Source organism: Sphaeramia orbicularis, chromosome 7, assembly GCF_902148855.1.
Source record: "Sphaeramia orbicularis chromosome 7, fSphaOr1.1, whole genome shotgun sequence".
Lineage (NCBI taxonomy): Eukaryota > Metazoa > Chordata > Actinopteri > Kurtiformes > Apogonidae > Sphaeramia > Sphaeramia orbicularis.
The window spans coordinates 46,396,532-46,420,212 of NC_043963.1; the positions used below are offsets into that span (position 1 = coordinate 46,396,532).

The 23,681-nt window shown below is 36.3% G+C and overlaps 1 protein-coding gene across 3 annotated transcripts in view; it reads left to right on the top strand.

Annotated features, from left to right (window-relative positions):
- Positions 1–23,681, top strand: part of arhgap4b (Rho GTPase activating protein 4b) — a 65,607-nt gene that overhangs the window by 35,226 nt on the left and 6,700 nt on the right. For 2 of the 3 annotated variants that reach the window (XM_030139338.1, XM_030139339.1), the window contains exons 14-23: positions 2,045–2,105; positions 2,271–2,348; positions 7,417–7,545; positions 8,139–8,244; positions 8,360–8,587; positions 13,450–13,505; positions 14,923–15,094; positions 16,668–16,763; positions 16,961–17,068; positions 21,660–21,762. In XM_030139338.1, the coding sequence (XP_029995198.1) occupies positions 2,045–2,105; positions 2,271–2,348; positions 7,417–7,545; positions 8,139–8,244; positions 8,360–8,587; positions 13,450–13,505; positions 14,923–15,094; positions 16,668–16,763; positions 16,961–17,068; positions 21,660–21,762 (1,137 nt within the window). The remainder of the gene's footprint in view (positions 1–2,044; positions 2,106–2,270; positions 2,349–7,416; positions 7,546–8,138; positions 8,245–8,359; positions 8,588–13,449; positions 13,506–14,922; positions 15,095–16,667; positions 16,764–16,960; positions 17,069–21,659; positions 21,763–23,681) is intronic. The other variant, XM_030139340.1, reaches the window with a different exon arrangement.

Sequence of the window (23,681 nt, forward strand, 5' to 3'; positions counted from 1 at the left end):
GAGTTATCTTGGTAACAAACAAACACGCAAACAAATAAACACACAAAGCAAAGCGATCACAATACCTCCTGGCAGAGGTAATAATACCAGTAGTCTAATTTGCTAGTATTATTGTGGCGACAGTAGGGATGGAGGCAGCCACAATACAACGAGTTACATAATTTAATATTTGTAATAATGTATTTGTATCAATTACTATCAGTTTGAGTTTATATGAATTAATTTAAATTAATATGGCTACGGGGGCTATTCTCAAAATGATTTAATGAAAAGAAGGTGTGTTTTCAACCTGACATCATATAGAATATCACAGTATGAAAACACAGAAGACAAGGTGGCAGGTGGTGATGATGAATATGGAAATATTCCCTTTGAAAATAAATTAGGTACATTTGAACCAAAACTAAAAAATGCACCTCCTCAATGGGTATAGTTACATGATGTTTTTTAAATCTGATTTATTTTTCCAGAAGAAATTAATTCGGAACTAAAGTACTTTCCTTCTGTTTACATGGAAATGTTAAACCCGAATAAAGGTTTACATGAGAAACGTTTATTCAGTTCTCGCAGCCTTTCTGTTAGCTTAGCTTAGCATAGTCACTGCATTTCCATGGTCACATGTAGCCAGTTTTTTAAAGGTGATTTGTTGTATTTGTAAGTGATTTTGTGAAATCCGATTCTCCCTAATTATTTCTTTAGATCTGCGACTTACTGCACTCATACAAACTTGGGACTGTTGTGTTGACGGAAGTTGAAAATCTTTTTGTTGGAAAGGATGCATGCACTAAATAGCTTTGCTTTACCGTTTTAGCTTTGCATTAGTTTTTATTTCCCAAGATTTTTTTAGCGCAGTAAGTCACATGGCCATGATTTGAGCCTCAATTTGTGATCATATTGACCCCAGCGGACTAAAGTAATGATTAGGGAGAACTGAATGTCACAAAATCACTCATAAAATGCTATAAATCACATATAAAAGCCTGGCTACGTCTGACCATAGGAATGAAGCGATTATGCTAAGCTAGGCTAGGCTAAGCTAACAGAACAAGTCAATCGGTGCACTGCCGTGCAAACTGTTTTGACCTCTTATCAAACTCATTAGTGCATGACAAATGAATGAATGAAAAACAGGTGATGAACTCTTCCTTCTGGGTTTTCCAGGCTGGTCGATCCTACCAGAATAGCCCACTGGAACGGTTTGGGTTGACTAGACTGCATTGCATATTCTTCCACCAGCACAGAATGTGTGCGTCATCGCAACAGGACAAGACAACGAGCATGCGCAGAATGGCAGGAATAAAGACCAAACAGAATAAAGGGTTTACATGTCCGAGGAATAATTTAGACTGGATTCAAAAGTGGATTAAACCAGTGACTTTAATCGGGTTTACATTTTATCCAGACTTTTCTTTTTCAACTGGAATAAGGTGTTTACATGAGCATCTGAAATAGGATCTAACCTTTAATCAGATTAAACCAGGAATAAAAGCTGTCATGTAAACACACGGAATGTAGGTAAAACCATAACTGATGTAGTTGGTATCATAGGTGCATTTCGCCATGATTTGAGTAAAGACTTTAAGGTCTTCTTTTATGCTGTGAAATGTCTGGTGTTAATTAGCATTACAGCGCATTACTACCACCTACTGTTGGGGAGTGTGATTGGACGACACTCAGCTCCATAAAAAAATAAAGCACAGATTTATTTGTTACTATTTATTGCCCATATAAAGGTCCGCAGCCCACTGAAAATGGGTTTGCGACCCACTTTTGGGTCACGACCCACCAGTTGAGAATCACTGCTTTAGAGCATCTGTATTTATATACTGTTACCCCCCCAGGGTAAACGCACTGATAAATCTGCATCTCAAACCAAAAAATATTAAGTGCACAGAATCATAATACCTTGTTGTTCATATACACTTTCATACAGATTTTCCACTGATTTCCAACCCTGTTTGTTCTTTTTGTGTGTCTTTATCCGTCCTCTCTGGGTCCGTAACGCTCTCCTCTCTCTCCTTCCTTTATCATCGTTCTTCCCCAGAGCTCTGGGCAGCAGATTCCTGTGGTGGTTGAAAGCTGCATCCGTTTCATAAACCTTCACGGTGAGTCAGTTTTTATGATACAACGAGAAGCGAGGGTTTTAGAGAATGAGAGTGAGTAGGTGGACACCAATTGTTTGTGTACGTATACCTGTGTACTTGTGTATGACTGCAGTCCACGAACAAGTAAATATCATGTGGAAAATGTGTTCATGTGCTCGCTCTCAGGCCTCCACCATGAAGGGATATTCAGAGTTCCCGGATCGCAGAGGGAAGTTAATCTCATCAGAGATGCATTCGAGAGAGGTACAGTCAGATCCAAAAACAGTCTCTGTTTAACACATCCTCTAATATTGATCTTTTTACAGTGCACAGCTCTAACAGGCAAATGTGAATTAAACAGGGTTTGTTTTTTTCTGCTGCATAAATCCACTCTAAATCACTGGATATCAGAAAATGTTCCAGCCTGACTATCTGATTAGCTTCATATTTTCAGAAAATAATGTTATTAGTCTAAGTCAATGTCATTCAAACTTTCAGCCTTATGTGTTTGTTAGTTTTTGAGATACCAGGGTTTTGGAAGTGGGGTGAAACGCTGATTTTACTTTAAAATCAAATGGTTCAGAAAAAGATGTTGAGTTAGACATTATTTTTTAACTGTGATGATAAATGCATGGAACTTCCAGGAGCAAACAAACTTTTTTATGATTTTATCATGCATTAAAAATGAATCAAACTCCTTTAACACCTATATTTCAATGCATATTGCTCATGTATGACAAGGTCTACAATTATATCACAGGGAAGAACCTGTGTACATTAATATAAACACAAAAATGTCGAGTTGGTGTCCAAACCAAATGTTTATTAGAGTATCAATTAAAGATAATTAAATGTTTCCCTCTTGCACATAATCTGAAGATTATGGATGTCTGTCTTACATCGACTGGCAGGTAGTATCAACTTCCATCCAACTTCCACCAAAAGGTGATTTTTTTCAGATAATTCATTTGAAATGTTCTTAGAAAACTGTAAAAGTACCACTGTATTCCAATAAATCTAAATGTTTAAAATAACTTGTGGAATGCTGACTCTCAGTAAAGGTTTCAACTTTAAAATAATGAATATCCTAGTTCAAATCAGTGAAAGAATGCTCTGGAAATCATCCCAGAAGATCTCATAATAATTAATAAAATTAATTGAAATACTGATAGAAACGGTCTTCTGTTTTGTCTTTTATTGTAGTTGCTTTATGGTCAGATGTTGCATTAACTTAAATAGTTTCATAGCATCATTTACGAGCACCTGAAGACACATGATGCATTTTCTTCTGTATCCTGTTTCAATAAAACCAAACTCAGTAAAACATAATATGTAATCAGTTTAGCTAGTTTGTACTTAAAGCTGCACATGACGTTTGTCACCAACTTTTCATCAGATCTGTAAAACTCGACTCATAGCCTAAGTATCAGGAATCACTTCCCTCATGGTGAACAACTTCAAAGTGTACTCCATCACAACTAGTCCATTTGTTTACATACCAAACCAATATGTGACTCAGGTCTTTTCGGAAATTTTGTTGCAAAGTGCATTATGGGATTGGGAATTCCACGCAGCTGCAGTATGGCTGCAGCAGCAGCAAACATGGAAACAGCTTTATTGCTTCTTGCTGCTGCGGCTGCGTGGAATTCCGAACAGGCCCACGTGACGGTTTGGTTTCAGTCTGGTATGTAAACAAACAGACGGCTTGTAATAGAGTACACTTCGAAGTTGTTCACCGTAAGGGAAGAGATTCAAGTGCGTAATCATGGAAAGACTAATGGATTCCTGATACTTAGGCTATCACTCGGGTTCTACAGATATGATGAAAAATTGGTGATGAACGTCATACGCAGCTTTAATGTCACTTAAAGATAAAGTTGACTCAAATTTTTCTCTTTGTAAACTAAGCAGCTATTTAATTCTATTGGTCCAAAGCTGATGTGGGTGGGAGTAATGGAAATAGTTCTCCTTGATTTTAATGAGGCATATTTTAATTTTTTATATATATATATATATATATATATATATATATATATATATAAAGCAAATAATTTCAGGGACCTCCTTTCTTGGCAATGAAATGAGAAATCCCATAGTAAGTATTGATTATTTTTATGTTTAAAAAAAAATACGTTTCACATCGTCTGGTATACAGAGCGAATTTACGCAGCAAACATGATTAGTGCATGTAAAAAGGTCACACACCCCATTAAGTATTGTACTTAGTACTCTGGGTGTTTTTTTCAAATACTATTTACAGGTCTAGTTGAAAATAAAGTCTGGTAATTGTAACAAGTTCAAGAATTCCAGTGTTAAAGCTGTGTATTTGTCAGCATCCTGTAAACAGTGCAGTTCCTTTAGTTTGGTCTGATGCTCCACTGAACACAGTGAAGATCATGTCCTTACTGCTGTATTACAGACAAACTCAGTGGGAGCATACACTAAACCCAGACCTACCTGGGGCATCGTCATAGTGTGTTAGTCCTTTTATAATCCTGTGTACATACCTCCAGGTCAGCCGGGAAAAAAAAGACTCCAGAACAAATTAGTTTACTCCTGTTTAGAAAAGAGGGGAAGTGATTGAACAGTAACTTAAAAACTGTAGACAGTTAGCAGTGCAGGACATGTTTGTTTGTCATGTGGCTTCAGTTTGTAGCTTGTGGCTTTGTGTTTATTGACCCAATAAACACTGTAACTAAAAACGTACAGTGGGTAATAAGGCAGTCACGTGTAAACCCACTGAGACCTTTTTATCCACAGTAATGATGATGATGACGGTATTATCAACAGCTAATATAGTTTAGCTGATGATCTTTCTGAACAGTTCAACTGAAATGTTGATTTAAAAAAAAATATATTATTATAGAGCCTCGCTCATGTAATGCATCTGAATTTCATTATATACGCAGGTACAACGACAATAAAAAATAATCTGTTTTCCATTTTATATTAATACCCTCTTTATGTTTCTGCAGTCCTGCTTTTGTCATGTTTGTGTAGAATCACAATCAGAATAATTTATTAATCCCAGGTGGAAATTATAAGGTGTTACAGTCGCTCCATTCAAGTATAATAAAAAGTAGCAGGAATGAAGGTGTGCTTTTTAGGCACACTTTGCACTTCGTGTTAAAAAACTTCATATTATTTTTCACAATTTAAATAAGGTTAGAATTCAAAAGTTGTTCATTTTTGCATGATCTTTAAAATTCTGGCCACCAACTAAAATTTGCACATTGTAAACAAAAGAAAATTACAAGACTAGCATCTGTCTCCCAAGTGTGCCTAAAACGCACTATTTCTTCCATTATAACCTCTGTTTTGGGCTTCATTTGAGAGGTGAGGGTCTAAATGAATTTATTAACGTTGTTAATGTTGCTGTTAATCATTGACATATCTCAGGCTGCAAAACTCAAATAATATTTAATCCAATTTTTATGTAGTATTTTGAAAAAAAACAAAACAACATATTTTGTGTTTTTTGCATCAAAAAATGTAGTAACATCATGATGAAAAGAGATTGTTTAAATGGTAAAAAAAAAAATCTAAAGTGAATTATTATTTGATATGTATGATTAGGGCTGACCTTGATTTACAAAAATAAAATCAAATTAGAGCAGAAAAATAAATCAGTATATAATATTTAGTGGTTTGATTTGTATGTGTGCATTTTACGCACACTTGGTGACAGATGCTAGTATTTTTGAACATTTGACCTAGCCCCAAAAATAATAATGCAAATTAACCAATTTTGGAGTTAATCATTGACATATTACCAGGCTGCAAAAATCAAATAATATGTGATCCACTTTTTATGTAGTATATTGAAAAAAAAAAAATTGGGGGGTTTTTTGCATCCAAAAAATGGTTTGTTTTCATTACAAGCACAGCATTTAAGGGGTTAAAAAATGTGACAGTTATTGAGTATTTGGTATTTTTATTTATGGCTCAAGTTGATGAAATAGAAAAAAGTGTAAAAGAATTAAAAACAAATTGTATGAAAAATTTTTTGACATTATTCCACATGTGTGCCAAAATGGCACACTTGGTGCTTAGTGAGTTTAATATAAAAAAAAACATTCAACTAGAGACAAGGACAACAGTGGGTTGAGAATAGTTAAGATAAATATGAATAACTGTAAATTTGTACAGAGAACCAGTCTATTAAAATATATGTATATGTATATATTATTTACAGTGGATTTATATTGTCAATATGTAAAGAATATGTATATATACCACATATACATATTAAAACATTCTATTAAGGCACAAAATTACAACAGCAATTTGTCCAATATGTACTAGACCAGTGGTTCTTAACTGGGGTTCGATCGAACCCAAGGGGTTCGGTGAGTCAGTCTCAGGGGTTCGGCGGAGGTCAAGACACACACTCGACTCATTAGTCGGGTGTGTGTGTCGGGCTAGGTCCGTGTATGTAAACAAATGGCTTCGGAGACTCTTTCTCTGATTGACATCCAATATACGCGGTGTACTGTTGTTGCTTATAGCACTACAACACATCCGGAAGTGTTTATAATCTCTTCCACTCGTCTGACATTGAATTATTTGAGTATTTTCCACATCGTTGTTATGACTTTTGCTACTTCCTGTTAACCACGGAGGCAGCCATGTGTAGCGTTTGTTTACATTTTTCGGTCACCGCACTGGTCAGTTACAATCATGTGACGACCGACGCACCGTTGCGGATGGAGAAATCGTATTACACTAAAGCCGTCAGTCACACTGATTTGCAGTAAATATTCACTATTATTGTAGCCTGATGGAAATTAGGTGATGGGTGTGTGTTAAAATGTTAAAAATGATAAATAGCATAAATACAATAAGTTCATTATTGGAATACATAAGGTTAAAAATGAAAACCATTTCAGTGTGGTAGTATTAAAAAAGGTCATGTCTTTGTGAAAAGGTATGTAATTTGTTGTGAGTTCATGCACTGTGTTGGTTTTGTTCTTTGAACACAGTGATGTTAATGCACGGTTCATTGTGTGCACCAGTAAAACATATACCTGTGTCTTGAATTTGAAAAAAATCATATTCTATTTTTTAATAAAGAAGGGTTCGGTGAATGCGCATATGAAACTGGTGGGGTTCAGTACCTCCAACAAGGTTAAGAACCACTGTACTAGACAATGTATTATCAACATGATAATTAAAGAAATAGAAATAATAGGTGCACAAAAATATAGTGTGTAGTAATAATTCTGAGGGTTAAACAGTGTGATGGCCACAGGCAGGATGGTTTGGTGTGTATGGGGCTGTTTCTGCATCGGTGCGTTCATCCCACATACATTTCTGTTTCACTTCTTCACAGGAGAGGATCCTCTGTCAGACAGCGAGTGTGACCTGGACTCTGTGGCCGGTGTATTGAAGCTTTACTTCAGGGGCCTCGAGCCTCCTCTCTTCCCGTATGACAGCTACAATCAGCTGCTGGAGTGTGTCCGTAAGACCCACTTATATGACCTCTGTGTGTGTTTGTGTTGTCAGATGTTGCTTAAGCATCAGCTCTTACCTCCATCTCCTTTCAATGACATGACTTCTAGATGCTCATTCTAACACTTATGTACAAAAATTAAAACAAAACTGATGTCACAGCTTCACACATATCTGCTTATATAGGTGTGTGTGTGTGTGTGTGTGTGTGTGTGTGTGTGTGTGTGTGTGTGTGTGTGTGTGTGGGTGTGTGTGGGTGTGTGTGTGGGTGTGTGTGGGTGTGTAGGAGTTTTTTCTCACAAATGTATGCACAGTTAATGTAACATGGTGCAGTTTCTACCCTGCATGGTGCTGTATGTTACTGCCTTGTTAACTCTCTATCATTCTCTTTATCACTGCTCCCTGGAGACATGTAGTGGTCACTATTTGTGCAGATAACACAGCCTGTGAACTTGCCTCCAGGTTGTTTACTTGCAGTGTAACTTCAGACTTTTTGCTTTAATGGTCTGTTGAATGAAACCAGTCACCTCAGCTTCGCAGTAGTTGAAGTAGGTGTGGATTTGTGAAGCTGAGATTTGATCTGTCTTTCTTTTCTGCCATCAGAAATCGAGGCAGTGACTGAGAAAGCAGCTCAGATTAAAGCGATTGTTTCCACCTTCCCACGGCCCCTCCTCATTGTGATGCGCTACCTTTTCGCTTTTCTAAATCAGTAAGTCATGACACAAGCCCCCGTCAGGCAGTTTTAACACTTGTAACACGAGTCACACTGATGAAGTTTTACACATGAGCCAAAAATACCAAGTACACTGTGTGTGTGTTTTCAGTGTGTCTCAGTACAGTGATGAGAACATGATGCAGCCCTACAACCTGGCTGTGTGCTTTGGTCCCAGTCTGCTGAGGGGGTTGGATTCTGATGATGCTGTTGCTAGGCAACCACAGGTCAATGACCTTGTCAAAACCATGATCCTACAACACGATATCATCTTCCCCGGCCAATCAGAGCTGCCGGGCCCCGTCTACGAGAAGCACATGACTCTGGAGCAGGAATATTGGTGAGAGATTGAGTATTCATTTATGCAAATGTTGGGTTTTGTGTATTCTGTTATTTACTGACTTGTAGTGAAAGAATGAAAAGCCAGAGCCCTCACATTGCTCCAGAGATGCAGTGCATTGGTCATGTTAGAGCTTAATACTTGGCCTGAGATGAGTCCAAGTATGTAGAGCTTCCTCCCAGCCCCTTTTTGTCATGGCTCATCCTCTTGAAACAGAATTTCATGCCATGCCAAAGGCACTTCTGTGCAGCTTGCAATGCTTTGTGTAAAAACTGCTTAATACTATTAAGCTGATTGCTTACTAAAATTGAACACTACCCTCCAGCCCATCGACAGCGTGTATGGAAAAGTCACCACAAAATCAGCTTTTATGAAGTTCAATAAAAAATGGTTGTTTCTTTATTCTCTTTTTTACAAAATTTATATAAAACACTTTTCAGTCCCTCCTATAAGCAAATGCAGTAGAGACTGACCCTTTGTTCCTTGTGCCTTATGAATGTTGGATGTTTCTTATTTTTGCATTTTGACTATATTAACCTAGAAAGACCCAGAGCCTTTGTAGCATTTCCCAGATGATTTTTTCTCTATGTTTAACCTTTCACAAGTGTTTTATCACCATTTACTATAACGTTATCCTCTGTATTTTGGGCCGGATCTACTAAGATCCCAATTTCTGTGTAGTAATTTGCTTGTGCAATCTAGAATTTTGCGTGTGGGGTGTGAGTGCAGTTTGCGAGTGATTTACAAAGATTGCTTGCACAAATTACAACAAGTGCAAAGTCTTGAGACCGCCCTATTTAAATAAGAGTTTTGCGTGCGCTACTGGAGACAATACGCTGGAAAAACTGCTGTGGGATAAACCAGCACTAATGGGAAAAGTGAATGATCCAGACGCAAGGAAATGTAACGTTGGAGGAGTTTTGTCATAGAAGGTATTGCATGACTCATTCATTCTTTCATTCATTTTTCATTTTAAAGGTGTGTGTGTGTGTGTGTGTGTGTGTGTGTGTGTGTGTGTGTGTGTGTGTGTGTGTGTGTGTGTGTGCGCGCGTGCGTGGGGGGGGGGAGTAGTTGGATTGAATGACTGTCACATGCACATAATTTTGTCACACTGTAGCCAAATGTCGGTGTGTATTATGTCATAATTATTTTTTCTTCTGTCACTCCAAAAATGTTCTCACGAGGGTGAAAAATGTGCTCTCTGCATCTCGTTTCATTATTTTGATGTCTCCTAACCACTTCTATGTGTGCACAATTATGCATCCAAACCGTTTGCACCTCCTTTTGAGACGTGTTAAATATAGATGCAGTTTCTTTGAGCAAAATTGCTTTCAGGTTTGATAAATCACTTTGCGTGTACTAAATTAGTATGCTTACATTTTCTCCTCCAAGCACACGCTGAACTGCATGTAAACGCCCCATATTTCATATTCATTGTGTCAAATGTACTAACTGGATGCAGACGTGCTATTTTGCACCTTTGAAAGACACAACCCTTATTGTGCACTGTTAGTAAATCAGTTTGGACATTTTTTTGTGTGTGCAATGAGTTTGCACATGTTTTAATACATGCAAACCTTTGATAGATCCAGCCCTTTGTGTTTTTAAGTGAAAATCAAGTATTTTCCTGTATTTAGTTTACTGATCATACAGATGTTCATAAAAGCTCAGGTTAAAGTTGAGGTTAGTAAATCAAAAACAGAGAAAACTGAAGAAAAATAACTTTTTCAGCAAAGATATCAATAACTGAACATAAAACCAAATGTGTCCATCCACTGTCATTGATCCAACTCCATGGGTTTTACTGGTGAATCAATGTTGTAGAAGATGACGGTGTTTCCACGGTAACTATGAATCCCCTGAACGTCCAACTGTGTCATATCTGATGACCATGAAAAGATGACAAACTATATTTTATACCAATTATTTACATGCATCAGTAGAATTAATGGATCAACAGGTATTAAACATTTTAGATCAGTAGATGGTTTTGGTCGGTGTTTGATATTTGGGTCTTTATGGGTTAATGTATTTAGCGTTCTTAAGTCTTCTTGAAGTTTAACCTCAGCTCCTACAGTAAGTGTATAATAAGCCACGTAGTTAAAATAATAACTCTGCTTTTTATAGACAGAAAATGTCTGAATTTAATCCAGTTTTTCTTCAGACTGAGACATTTCCTCATATTTTCCCTTTGGGGTAAATACATGCTATTGTCTTGGTTTTCACTAGGAGCACTATTCCTCTACAGGTAAATGAATGCGACTAAAATAATGTGAGCTTTAATATTGATGTTGAAAATTGGTCAGTGAGGAGAAATTTGCATGTGCACTGTATGCGTATGTGCAGTTAAACCACATACACAGGGTAAGAAAATGATATTTTGTGGGTTAAATGTCTCAAAATCTATCTAGGTAAAAGGTTCAAGCACATTCATATGCGCTTGTGTATTATGAAGCAACGACGTTGACTCCAAAATGAAGCCAGTGTGGAGGTATCTTAAAGTTATAATAGCACTGATGACAGATTGACTGATTTACTTACTTCATCCCAAACTGGGAAATTGTAGTGCAGCAGCATGACAGACAGTAAAAAATACAATACAGGATTAACAATAGAATTCAAGAGCAAACACACTATACATAATAAATTAGAAGTATAAAAAGAATACTGAAATGGTAGAAAATTTGTGCAATAAAGCAGTAAGGTGCAACAATAAACTGTAATGTGCAAAGTAAAATGGAATTTTTCTGTAAAATGGACAGTAAAGTGCACAGTAGAAATATGTTTATGACAGTGTTTAAACATCAGGCAGAGGTGAGTTTATTGTACAGTGAAATGACCAAGGTTATTATCGTTAACGAAAACTAACAAAATGATGAAAACTAGAATTGAAAAAACATTTTTGTTAACTGAAATAAATAAAAACTATAATTAAAAGAAAAAAACAATAACTAACTGAAATTGTATTGTGTGTTTGCAAAACTAACTAAAACGGATAAAAAATTATGGATAAAATTCCCTTCGTTTTCGTCTTTGTCAATGTCGGATTGATACGAAATCGATTTTTATTTTGCTCTAGCAATTTTAGCTGGCGGCACCATACGACACTTCACGGTCCGTCACTTCTTGTCACTTGTGGTTTCCAGTCGTCTTCTGGTCTCCACTCTACCTGGAAACATGGAGACTAAAGTTGGGAGAAAGCAGCAGAGTCCTGTCTGGGATTTATTTGAATGCGATGGAGAAGAAGAGAAAAGATATGACAAAACTAAAACTAAACTAAAACTAAGCATTTAGAAAATAATGAAAACTAATAAAAACTAGCAAACCTGCTCTAAAAATGAATTAAAACTAACTGAATTAGAGGGAAAAAAAGTCAAAACTAAATAAAACTGAACTATAATAAAAAATCCAAAACTATTTTAACCTTGGAAATGACATGAGGCAGGAAAGATGTCCTGTATCTGTCTGTTGGACAGTGGATCTGCTGTAATGCTGTCTGTTGTTGGCTCTCATACGCTGACATTGAACTTATCTCTAAGGCTACGTTCAGACTGCAGGCACATGTGGCCCAAATCCGATGTTTTTACCCATGTGACCTGTATCCGATCTGTTAAAGACAGTTTGAACAGCACAAACCTGTTTTTTCCAAATTCGACCCAGGCCACTTTCATATGTGGTCCTAAATCTGATACGCACCTGATATTTTGCAATGCGACTTCAGTTTGAACGGCCAGGTCGCATTTATCCGACCTTTATGAGATTGAAATGCGACAAATGTCACAATTCTGCATCCCAGGAGGAGGAGCAGCAGGAAAAACATTCCAACTCCTGTAAACACTGCCTGTTCCTGCATGGTCACGTATTACGTCAGGACCTCTTTTGGGCATGTGGATAGTGCATTTCGTTGCTTATGCGTTGAATTATGCGATCACATAATTGCGTTTTTCTGGAGGGACTGATAAGTGTTTTTAAATGAGCCACACAGGTTAAAAGTACATGCTATAAGGTCGCTGGCTGATCAGGCTATGAGCAAGTGTGAAGGATTTTTGAATTTTTTATGAATTTTTGAAATATTAAAATGTTGCCTTTACTCATAATGACCCATATTTTAATGATTTATAACATGGAAATGGTTACAGATAGATAATATAGTTACGACTGAGCACTGATAGGAAGTCATATATGGACTTCAATTTGGGTCCATGACCTTAAAGAGTCAAACTCAAGGTCACCAATGCCTACATTTCAACAGTCTTATCCTCTGAAACTACTGGTAAGATTCATTTAAAATGTTTTATGTAGCTTCCTTGGGACAATGTCTACAAAGTCTGTTCACAGTTTTGAGATATTTTGATTGTTACATTTTTGATGAATTTTTGAAATATTAAAAATTTGCCTCTACTTATAATGGGCCATATTTTAATGGCTTATAACATAGAAATAGTTACAGATATCAATACAGTTACTATGGAGCACTGATAGAAGTCATATCTGGACTTTAATTTAATTAGTTGAGTTCTCCTCCAGTGAAAGTTCCACCCACTTATGTTGGAAGGTTGATCTCCTGCATCCAGACCACAGGACTCTACCATAGAACAGAACCTGACAGCCTCACACGTTTAACTTGTCATTGATTATTGATAGAACATGCCGGTGAGATACAGGGACATTGGTCCTATTTTTTTTATACACCACTGAAGTAGTATTAGATCACTATTATGACATCTTATTCCACATTACAAACAAATGGAGGAACTTAATGAAGGGAAACCTGGGTTTCACTGTCAGTTCAAGTATCAAACAGGAAAGGAACTGTTTCTGACCACAAACTTTTCTTTCCTTTTTTTTTGGTGTGTTTACAGTGAACCAATCACGGAGGAGGGAGATGGGGAGACGGAGCATCTGCCCAGTGAGGACGGTGAGTGAACACACTACCTGCAGCACAGCCCCAGCAACAACACACTTCTGCATGATCATAAAAACTGAGCTTTTAGCCCTTTAACACACAGGTGTCAAACATGTGGCCCAGGGGCCAAATCTGCCCCGCCAAAAGGTCCAATCTGGCCCCTGGGATGAATCTGTGAAGTGCAAAAATTACACTGAAGATATTAGTCATTTTAGTTCAGGTTCCACATACAGACCAATTTAATGTCCAGTGGGTCGGATCAGTAAAATAATATCATAATAACTTATAAATACTCACAACTCCACATTTTTGTATTTGTATTTGATGTCATTTTACTGTATTACACTAAAACAAACTAAATTTTCACAAAAACACAAACAACCTCAACAAATGTGAACATTTTTAAATGTCAGAAGTGTAATTTTAACAATATTCTGCCTGTTATTAAATATTTTGTGTATTTGTAGATCCACTGTGATCTGTAAGTTGTAATTTACATGTGTAAATGATAAACTGAGACATAATATTGTTAAAATTGCACTTAGTTTTCTTAAGAAATTTTCATTTGTTCATGTTATTCACATTGTTTTAAAGGATAGTTGGTAAATGTAAACATTTTCATTGCATAATTTTGCTTCTTTTGCTCTAAAACATAGAGGAGATTTTGGAGTTGACATTATTTATATGTTATGTTATTATTTCACTGGTCCGGCCCACTTCAGATCAAATTTGGCTGAATGTGGCCCCTGAACTAAAATGAGTCTGACACCCCTGCTTTAACGTGTCTGTGGTGAGCGCTCTGAATGTATGATTTATTTTAAATATTCATAAAAATTCAACTGTTTGCTCATTATGAAAACATTTCAAAACATGCTGATAGAATAGATCTGGTCCTTTCCACAGACATCTGAGCATGCTCAGTGCCCCCACTGCCTGTGTAATGGGGGGCAAAACACAGAGCGGTGAATGAGACCGACTCTCTATAAAAATAGATGGTTTAGGCTTCTTTTTTTTTTTATGCTATTTTCCTTGTCGTTTTTTGTTTTTACTGCTGTTTGCAGTGTTGTTGTGATTTTCCTTTTTTTCTGTATTTTTTCTGAGTTTTGACCATGTAGCTGCTTTTTGGAGTCAGGTGTCAAAAAGCAGCTGGACTGATTCAGAAAAACACAACCCCAAAACAAAAACTATTGAGCCAAAATTCAAATACTTGCTGTTCAGTGTGTTCCAGTTCACAGTTCATGTTCAACATCCTAAATCTCTTTGTAAAAACCTGTGAAAAGGAACACAAGCACATGCTCACAGCAGCTTTTATGACACTTTTACGGCCTGTTTCATTAAAATAATATCTCAGGGGTTAAAGGGTTAAAACAGGATTAATTCTAAAGATAGAGTTTGTATAATATAATGTTGTAATCATGTGTGTGTGCAGAGTGGGAGGCGGTGGCCATGTTTGACTACGTGGCCAGATCTCCTGCAGAGCTATCGTTCAAGCAGGGAGAGCTCCTCATCCTCCACAGCAAGGCCTCCTGTGATTGGTGGAGAGGGGAGGTGGGAGGAGTTAAGGGTCTCATCCCTCATAAATACATCAGTGTGTTGGAAGGGTAAGTGGGCCAGTGAGGAGCATGACTGAGTCATTTTTTTCTCTGATAAACTTGAACTGAACCTAGGAGAACTGCCCTGTTTAATGTTTCACTGTCTTTGTCACAATTTAAGGTGTTATTTTAGGTTTAGGTTTGGGCTGAAAGGGCAGAAATGCACCCCATGTTGAAGAAAAATAGTTGCTAGATTGTTTTAAGTTGTGACACTGCACCCTGGTTTGTAAGAAGTGGTGTAAAGTGTTTCCAACACATTTACAGAACTTCTTTGCTTTTTTTCAAATCCCTTGTTCCATGTTGGTTTTGTGGAAGTAGCATTAGTGGGATGATGGGTAACATTTGCTGCTTTGTGTATTGAGTAATGCAAAACGCTTCCACATATGCGTCCAGATCCACAGCCGTTAGAAATAGCAACATAATGGGACAAACAGTGGAAAGATTTGTCACTAAGCAGACCTGAAGCAAACACTTCTTTTCAGTCTTTAACACATTCTGAGTGTGAAAGAGAGCCAGTACCCAAAATAGTTGTGTATATGCCCTGCAAAACTTCAGATTAAAACAATTTTATTTGCAAGTTTTAGCTAATTTTATTGCTTATTGATCTTGTTATTATTAAGATTGTTTACAGTTGCTTTTAGGGATCGAGCCTCCAGGGAGAGGCCAGCCAAGAATAGTATTGTATTTGGTTTATTTTGTGTTATTCTTACTCTGCCACTTTAAACTGGAATTTAACCCCCTCACCATGCTCAAAAATTCACCAAATTTGGCACGCGTATCACGTCTGGTGAAAACTTCGATGCAATAAAAAAATTTTAAAAAAAGTTAAATGCCTTCTGGTTGAAGTAAAAAAATCATGTTTGTGTGTACATCTTCACACGTGTGTGAATGTATTTCATATGCATGTGTGTGCAACTGCATTTCACATACGTGTGCATTTTCACGTGTGTGAATGGTAATTGTGAATAATGTCCCATACGGCCCCTCATAAAACATTGTGTAGAAAAATCATTTTGTGGCCAAACTGCCAAGTCCTACATCTGGAATGGGTAACAAACAAACATTTTTCATACCAGGATCAATACAGCTGCAGTAGCTTTGACACCAGTAGCTGAAAATAATAAAATAAAGGCAAACAGTACCAACAAATCTTTAATTTCATGATTGACCTAGCATTTTTTCTTTTTACAGGAGTTTTACAACATAAAAAAGCTATCTATCTATCTATCTATCTATCTATCTATCTATCTATCTATCTATCTATCTATCTATCTATCTATCTATCTATCTATCTATCTATCTATCTATCTATCTATCTATCTATCTATCTATCTATCTATCTATCTACTTTACTTTACTTATTTTTATTTATTTTATTTTATTTTATTTACACCTTCTCCTGTTCAGGGTTGTGAGATCACAAGAAATGTCTTTAAAAGACTTCAATCTGCAGCAGTTTTTTTCCACCTCCTACAACTGTTTTGTTGCCTTAACGTCCACGTCATGTTTCAGCTTGTACTGGTTGTGCTTTCTGTAGTGGAATATATGCTTAATATATCTCCATGGTCTTCTCTTCTGTCAGGTCAGAGCGAGGGAAAAGAGAAGAAGGAGGAGGAGGAGGAGGAGGCAGCACTGGAAACCTGACAGTAGAAGATCCACAGACGGAGAACACAACTCGGTGTGCCCACTCGCACAAATGCACACATCTGAATGCATGCCGGAATATTCTGAATGCATTCACACCCACACAGCTACACAAACACGCACACAGTAATACTCGCCACGTGAGCTTGAAATCTGGCAGCCGCTTATTTGCGAAACAACTCAGTCGGATGAACGCGCACACAGTCAAAGTTTACGTGTATGTCCTAACAGGATGCGTGTGAACAGTGACAGCGCTTCGTTGCCAGGGAGACAGAGAGGAAGTGAGGGGAGCCCCAATCGAAAGCCGCCAACCTCTCCTGCTGCGCGACACTTGCCCATGTAAGAAAATACAGATACAGTGAATAAGTATACAGTGGAACATTGTTGTTACTCACACATGGTCAATATCACTATAAGGTGCCTTTCAGACTTCAAAACGTGAAAAAAAACTTTACATTTTTTACTTAACCTGTTTAACCCTGACCATATTTTCAGGGGAAAAACGCCTAAAAAGACATACCCAAAGTAAATGAAGAATTACTTCACAATAATAAGGTTCATATGGATGTTCTTGGTGTCTATGGACATTTAGAGACCTCACAGAATCTATTCCCATTGTCTAAAATATTGTATCTATTACTCTGCCTGAGTAAACTGTAACAAACTAAAAGAGAAATTAGAATTTTTTATCCTCGCCTGTTTTTTTTCGGCTGGATTGACGATGATATGCATAAATTAATTGTTCGTGTCGGAGATTTTTAATAGCGTATATTTCACCCCACAAAGATTAAAAATCATGTTTGAACATTAAAGTTTGCACTAAAATACACTTTTGATGTACTTTTATTAACATTAGGGTCTAAACTTTGAGCAGAAGTTGAAAAAAACATCCATTGTCCTGATTTATTATATTTTTATAGTAGATGAATATTAATATAATTTTTTCGGCCCATGGGCGGGCTGATAAGGCTAAAGGGGTTTTAACTTTAAGTTCACTATGTTAAGTCGATGCATGTTGGTCAAGTTCACACATTTTTAATACATTTTTTGCAAGCAGACAATACAAGCAGAACACAAAACATGAAACAAATACTAAATGTCCACCCTGTCACTGACAAATACATGTAAAAACTAGAAAAGCACTCGGAGAGCACAGATCCCCACCAAGGCAGATCAACCCCCCCACACGATCACCACCAAAATTTAATCATTTGTAGTATCAACATTTCCTGGAAATTTCATCAAAATCCTTCTATAACTTTTTGAATTATCTTGCTAACAGACAAACAAACAAACAAACAAACAGACAGACAAACCCAGATGAAAACGTAACCTCCTTGGCGGAGGTAATAAGTGACAGGGTGGACAGTTTTGGCTAAAGTTAGCATTTAATGACCACATGTTGGACCTCGAGTTGGTCAATAGTTCATCTTTGAACAGGACTGTGTAATGTTCAACAAATATATTCAACCCTTTCATGCACTGTCCACTCCAGTGGACAGTTCTTCTCCAGCTGTTCTCTTGTATATTAATGGGTTTTGTTGTTTTAGTTCCATATCAGCCAACACAGTGGACGCTTATGCACCATCCCATACACTGTAATTCAGATCATTACTGTAACTTTACTGTTCTTGATAAACCTGATCTGCAGCAACATGTTTGAGTGTAAATCAATTGTTATTTGTTAGACAAGAAGGTTTTTTTTTGCATATTATCTCCATGAAGTGAGTAATTACTAGCATTAGAATATGTTAAAATGTGAGAAGACATCAGATTAGCAGCATTAAAAATGTTTTTATTTCATTGTTTTCATATCACTTTCTGATATTGGGTTTTAAACACGTTTCTTTACTTCAAAAATTAAATGCATGGATATTTTTGTAACTCCATAGAAAAAAAAAAACTCAATTGCATTGTTTTTTTCATGGCTAAACACTGAAGAAAAAAATCTTGACTTAGGTTCTCATAATTCGTGCATAAAAGGGTTAAAATTTCTGGAAAGTTTTATGTTAAAGGATATTTTGTGGTGACAGGATGGACATGCCAGAGTTCCTCATGGGGTATTAAAACATCTTAAGTCTTGAATTTACAAATCTTCATTTAATACCATAAAAGGTCTTTAAAACGTATTGAATTTGATATGGTTGGTCTTAAGTTATGTTGCCATAAACCTGTTTGCTATGTTGTGTTTAAATGTGTCTGTTAAATGTCCAAGCTGCAAAGAAAGTAACATTAGTCTACTCAGTTCCACCCGTTCCAAACTGACAGTTTTTAAAGGAACCAGTTATCACTAACTTTGCAGCCACCGGTGAGAAATGACTCAGAACATTCAGCCCAACACAGAGAGTCACAAATTTTTACCAGTATGGCTGTGAAATAGGGTATGAAATGGGCATTAAATTCTGCTCTAAGTAGTTTTAAAAAGGTCTTAAAAAGCCTTAAATTTAACCTGTAGAAACTTGCAGGAACCCTGACATGCTAAGTGTGACCACATTTAAGTACAAACACAAAATGCTGAAAATTTTTAAATGTAAATGTAAATATTAAATGCTCTCATAGACTATGGCCCAAACCCAGTTCACCCCTTGGCTCTGGTATGGAAGTAAATCTGTGTCATCAGATTTTGAATTATAAAAGACATTGAATTTCTTGTGCTGAATTTTTTTGCACTGAAATTAAGTATCTGAATTTCTTGTCTCTGAATTCAACTATATTCATAAATTTATAATTCAAAAAATTCAGATGCAAAAAATTCAGACACAAAAAAATCAGATCACACATCCGGGACACCAAGGATAAGCAATCGATTCTATCTCAAGTCGAACCGACAGCCAGCCAATCGAGTTATGTTAGGTTGGTCATGTGACACCGATGCAGGAAGACGGTCAGCAGGGATGTGTGATCGGAGTTTTTTACATCTGAATTTTTTGCTTTTGAATTTTTTGCATCTGATTTTTTTGCATCTGAATTTTTTGCTTTTGAATTTTTTTGCGTCTGAATTTTTGTATCTGAACTTTTTTAATTCTAAATTTATGAACATAGTTGAATTCAGAGACAAAAAATTCTGACACTTAAGTTCAGTGCAAAAAAAAAAAAAAATCAGATACTTAATTTCAGTGCAAAAAAAAATTCAGATACTTAATGTCAGTGCAAAAAAATTCAGTGCTAGAAATTCGATAGCTTTTATAATTCAAAATCTGATGAGACAGATATACTTCCATACTCTTACACTTGGCACTAGCCCTTGAAACAGAGTTGTAAGGGGTAGTGGTTGAAACATTCCACTATGAAATGGGACAACCCTTCGAGAACTGTTACGTCAGCTGTTACGCCACTATAAACAGATGCAACAACTTTGTTTCTGTAAGAATTCCCCATGCTGTCAGTCATTTTAACCATCTCTGTTGCATGGGCTTTGCTCATCTTTTTATGGCTATCAGCCACAAAGCCAGAAATGTGATCTATAACACATTAAAACAGCATTAAACGGTCGATCAAAGGATTAAGTTGTTTATGAAGAAAATATGTACGTTTGTGTTTCTTTCATCACACTGCTGTACTTTTTTGCTGTGTTTTACCTCCGTCTTTCCAATGATATGAACAGAATTATGGGAGATTTCTCCCACCCCACTGTTCGTAGTGTGGTCCTGAAATATCTCCGTTTCGAGGGTCAAACAGCCCTCCCCCTTAACCCTTCCCCTATGACTCATTGAGAATCAGGACACCCAGTGGTGCAGCTTGCCATTAGGCAAGGCAGGCAGCTGCTTGGGGCCCCTAAGCCAGCAGGGGCCCCCAAAGGACCAACGGACTTGACACAAACAGTCTAAAAAAATAAGTTTACTACACAGCGGCAGTGAGAAGTTGCAGTAACAACTAGCTGTCTCAAATTCTCTGAAGGGGCCCCCTGAGTCCAAATTGCCCCTCCCCCACCTGTCTGTCTCTGTCAGAGTGAGAGAGAGTGTGCAGGTTTAGTGATTTTATATATATATATATATATATATATATATATATATATATATATATATATATATATATATATATATATATATATACATACACACACACATACACACACACACACACACACACACACACACACATATATATATATATATATATATATATATATATATATATATATATATATATATATATATATATATATATATATATATATATATATATATATATATATATATATATATATAGCTTGGGACCCCAGGGAACCCTTTCTGTGCCACTGAGGACACCCCTACTCCTTCAGGTGAACACACAACACAAAAGGGAGGGGTAAGGGTAGGGGGGAGGGCCAAATGGTGAATTCGGATTAGGACAAAGTTTTCACTCAAAATGATGATGATGTCATCAGTGATGTCATCAACCTGATTATTAAAGGGGCGGTTCCCCCAAAGTGACAGGGTGGACAGTACACGTGTAGAATGTTGAATATTATCATGAAAATGAAATATAAATGATCAAAATATAGTTGTTTTATCGACAAACTTGTTGAGTATAATGACGACATCTAAAAAGCATTATTTTTTTTTTCATTTAAATACTTATCAAACTCAGTAAAGTTAAAAGAGCAGTGTGAAGGACATGCACAAATCATGGACATTCCCTCAAACAAAACTGTATAAAATACTACAATTGCATTTCAAGAGGTTTAAAATTGTACTGATACATGTGAAAGTAATAAAGCCCCAGACTTTCATTATTTTGTGGTGTGTTCATGGTGACAGTTAGACTCACCAAAGGCACCTTATAGTCATATTGACGCAGCCTTAACTTTACCTTTCCCTTAATTTAAATGAAAAAAAAAAAATAAATAAAAAAGAATCGAGGGGTTGAAGTTAGTACCATTTTAGAGTCAAACTAATGATAGATAATATACTAAATAAAATATTTGATTTTTCACATACTTTTCCAGGTCCCAGGAACGAAGACACACTTTGGACACTTTGAGACAGGGTGGTTTCAGAGCCACAGACCGGCCCCCCTTTGGTCAGCCAGAGAGAGTACCAGTAGACAAGGTTAGTATTAATCTGGAACTTCATTATCATCAGAAATGCTACAGACCGCAGCAAAAAAAAAAAAAACGTCAGTTCCATTCAGATATTTTCATACATGGAGTCTAATCACACCTGTGGCGTCCTCTACTCTAACCTTATCAGGTACATTAAAGGTCCAGTGTGTATTATTGATGAGGATTCAGGACGATGTAATTGCAGAGAAAGAATATAAATTCAATCAATCCACTTTATTTATATAGCACATATAAACAACAAGAATGTTTTCAAAGTGCTGCACATCATCAAAACAATTTAAAGAAATACAGTTAAATCGATAAATAAGTAAAGAGTTGATAATATTGTTTATCTTGTTGTTTTTTTGTTGTTGTTGTGTTTTTTTTCTCTCTTTTTTTGTGTTTAGTGGGTTTGTAGGTTTGTTGTATAATTTTTTTTTTGTATTGGCGCTTCTGTCAGTCTGCCCCAGGAAAGGATACAAATGTAGTTTGCCACCACCAGAGTGTGAATATGAGAGTGAATGAATAATGGATCCTCTGTACGCACTTTGAGTATGCCTTCATGGAAAAGCACTATATAAATCTAATCCATTATTATTATTATTATTATTATTACAACCTGAGATGTCTTAAGAAACATTAGTGTAATTTTACCTGTTGTTAAATGTTTTGTGCCTTTGTAGATCTGATCCGTAATGCACATGTATAAATATAAATATAAGTTGAGGAATATTATACTGCGAAATTAACAGTCAAGGATGTCAAAATCGTTTTAGATCAGGTTCCACATACAGAACAATTCAATCTCAGGTGGGTCAGACCACTAAAATACGATCATAATAACTTAGAAATAATGACAATGACAATTTTTTTTCTTTGTTTTAGTGTAAAAAAGTAAAATGACATGAAAATGTTAACATCAACAACAACACAAACTATCCTTTCATAAAAAATATGGATAACCTGAACAAATATGAACAACCTGAGATGTCTTAAGAAACATTAGTATAATTTTACCAATATTCTGCTTGTTGTTAAATGTTTTGTGCCTTTGTAGATCTGATCTGTAATGCACATGTATAAATATAAATATAAGTTGAGGAATATTATACTGCGATGTTAACAATCAAGGATGTCAAAATCGTTTTAGATCAGGTTCCACATACAGAATAATTCAATCTCAGGTGGGTCAGACCAGTAAAATACGATCATAATAACTTAGAAATAATGACAATGACAAATTTTCTCTTTGTTTTCATGTAAAAAAGTAAAATAACATGAAAATGTTAACATTTACAAACTATCCTTTCATAAAAAATATGGATAACCTGAGCAAATATGAACGACCTGAGATGTCTAAAGAAACATCTGTGTAATTTTACCAATATTCTGCCTGTTACTAAATGTTTTGTGTGTTTGTAGATCCACTGTACGTTGTAATGTGTAAATGATAAACTGAGCCAAAATATTGTTAAAATTGCACTTATTTTTCTTAAGAAATTTCAGGTTTTTTAGGTTATTCACATTTTTTGCGCTAAATCGAAGAGAAAAAATTGGAGTTATCATTATTTATAGGCTATTATGCTATTATTAGACTGGTTCGGCCCACTTGAGATCAAATTGGGCTGAATGTGGCCCCTGAAAGAAAATGAGTTGGACATCTCTGTAGTAGAGGCGCAAGGCATGATGGGTAATCCCTTCATCTTCCTCTCTTCTCACCCTAATGCGTCCGTCACTCTGGAACAGGGTCAGTCTGGACTCATCAGGACTTTTTCCACTGAAACATCATCCAGTCTTTATGCTCTTTGTCAAACTGATGGTTGTTTAATAAATGAAGCTCCTCATTGATTCAGTTATAGTTAAAGAACTTATTGCAGCTGAAACATATTGATCACCGCAGTAATTATCCAATGGAAGGAGCCGCAC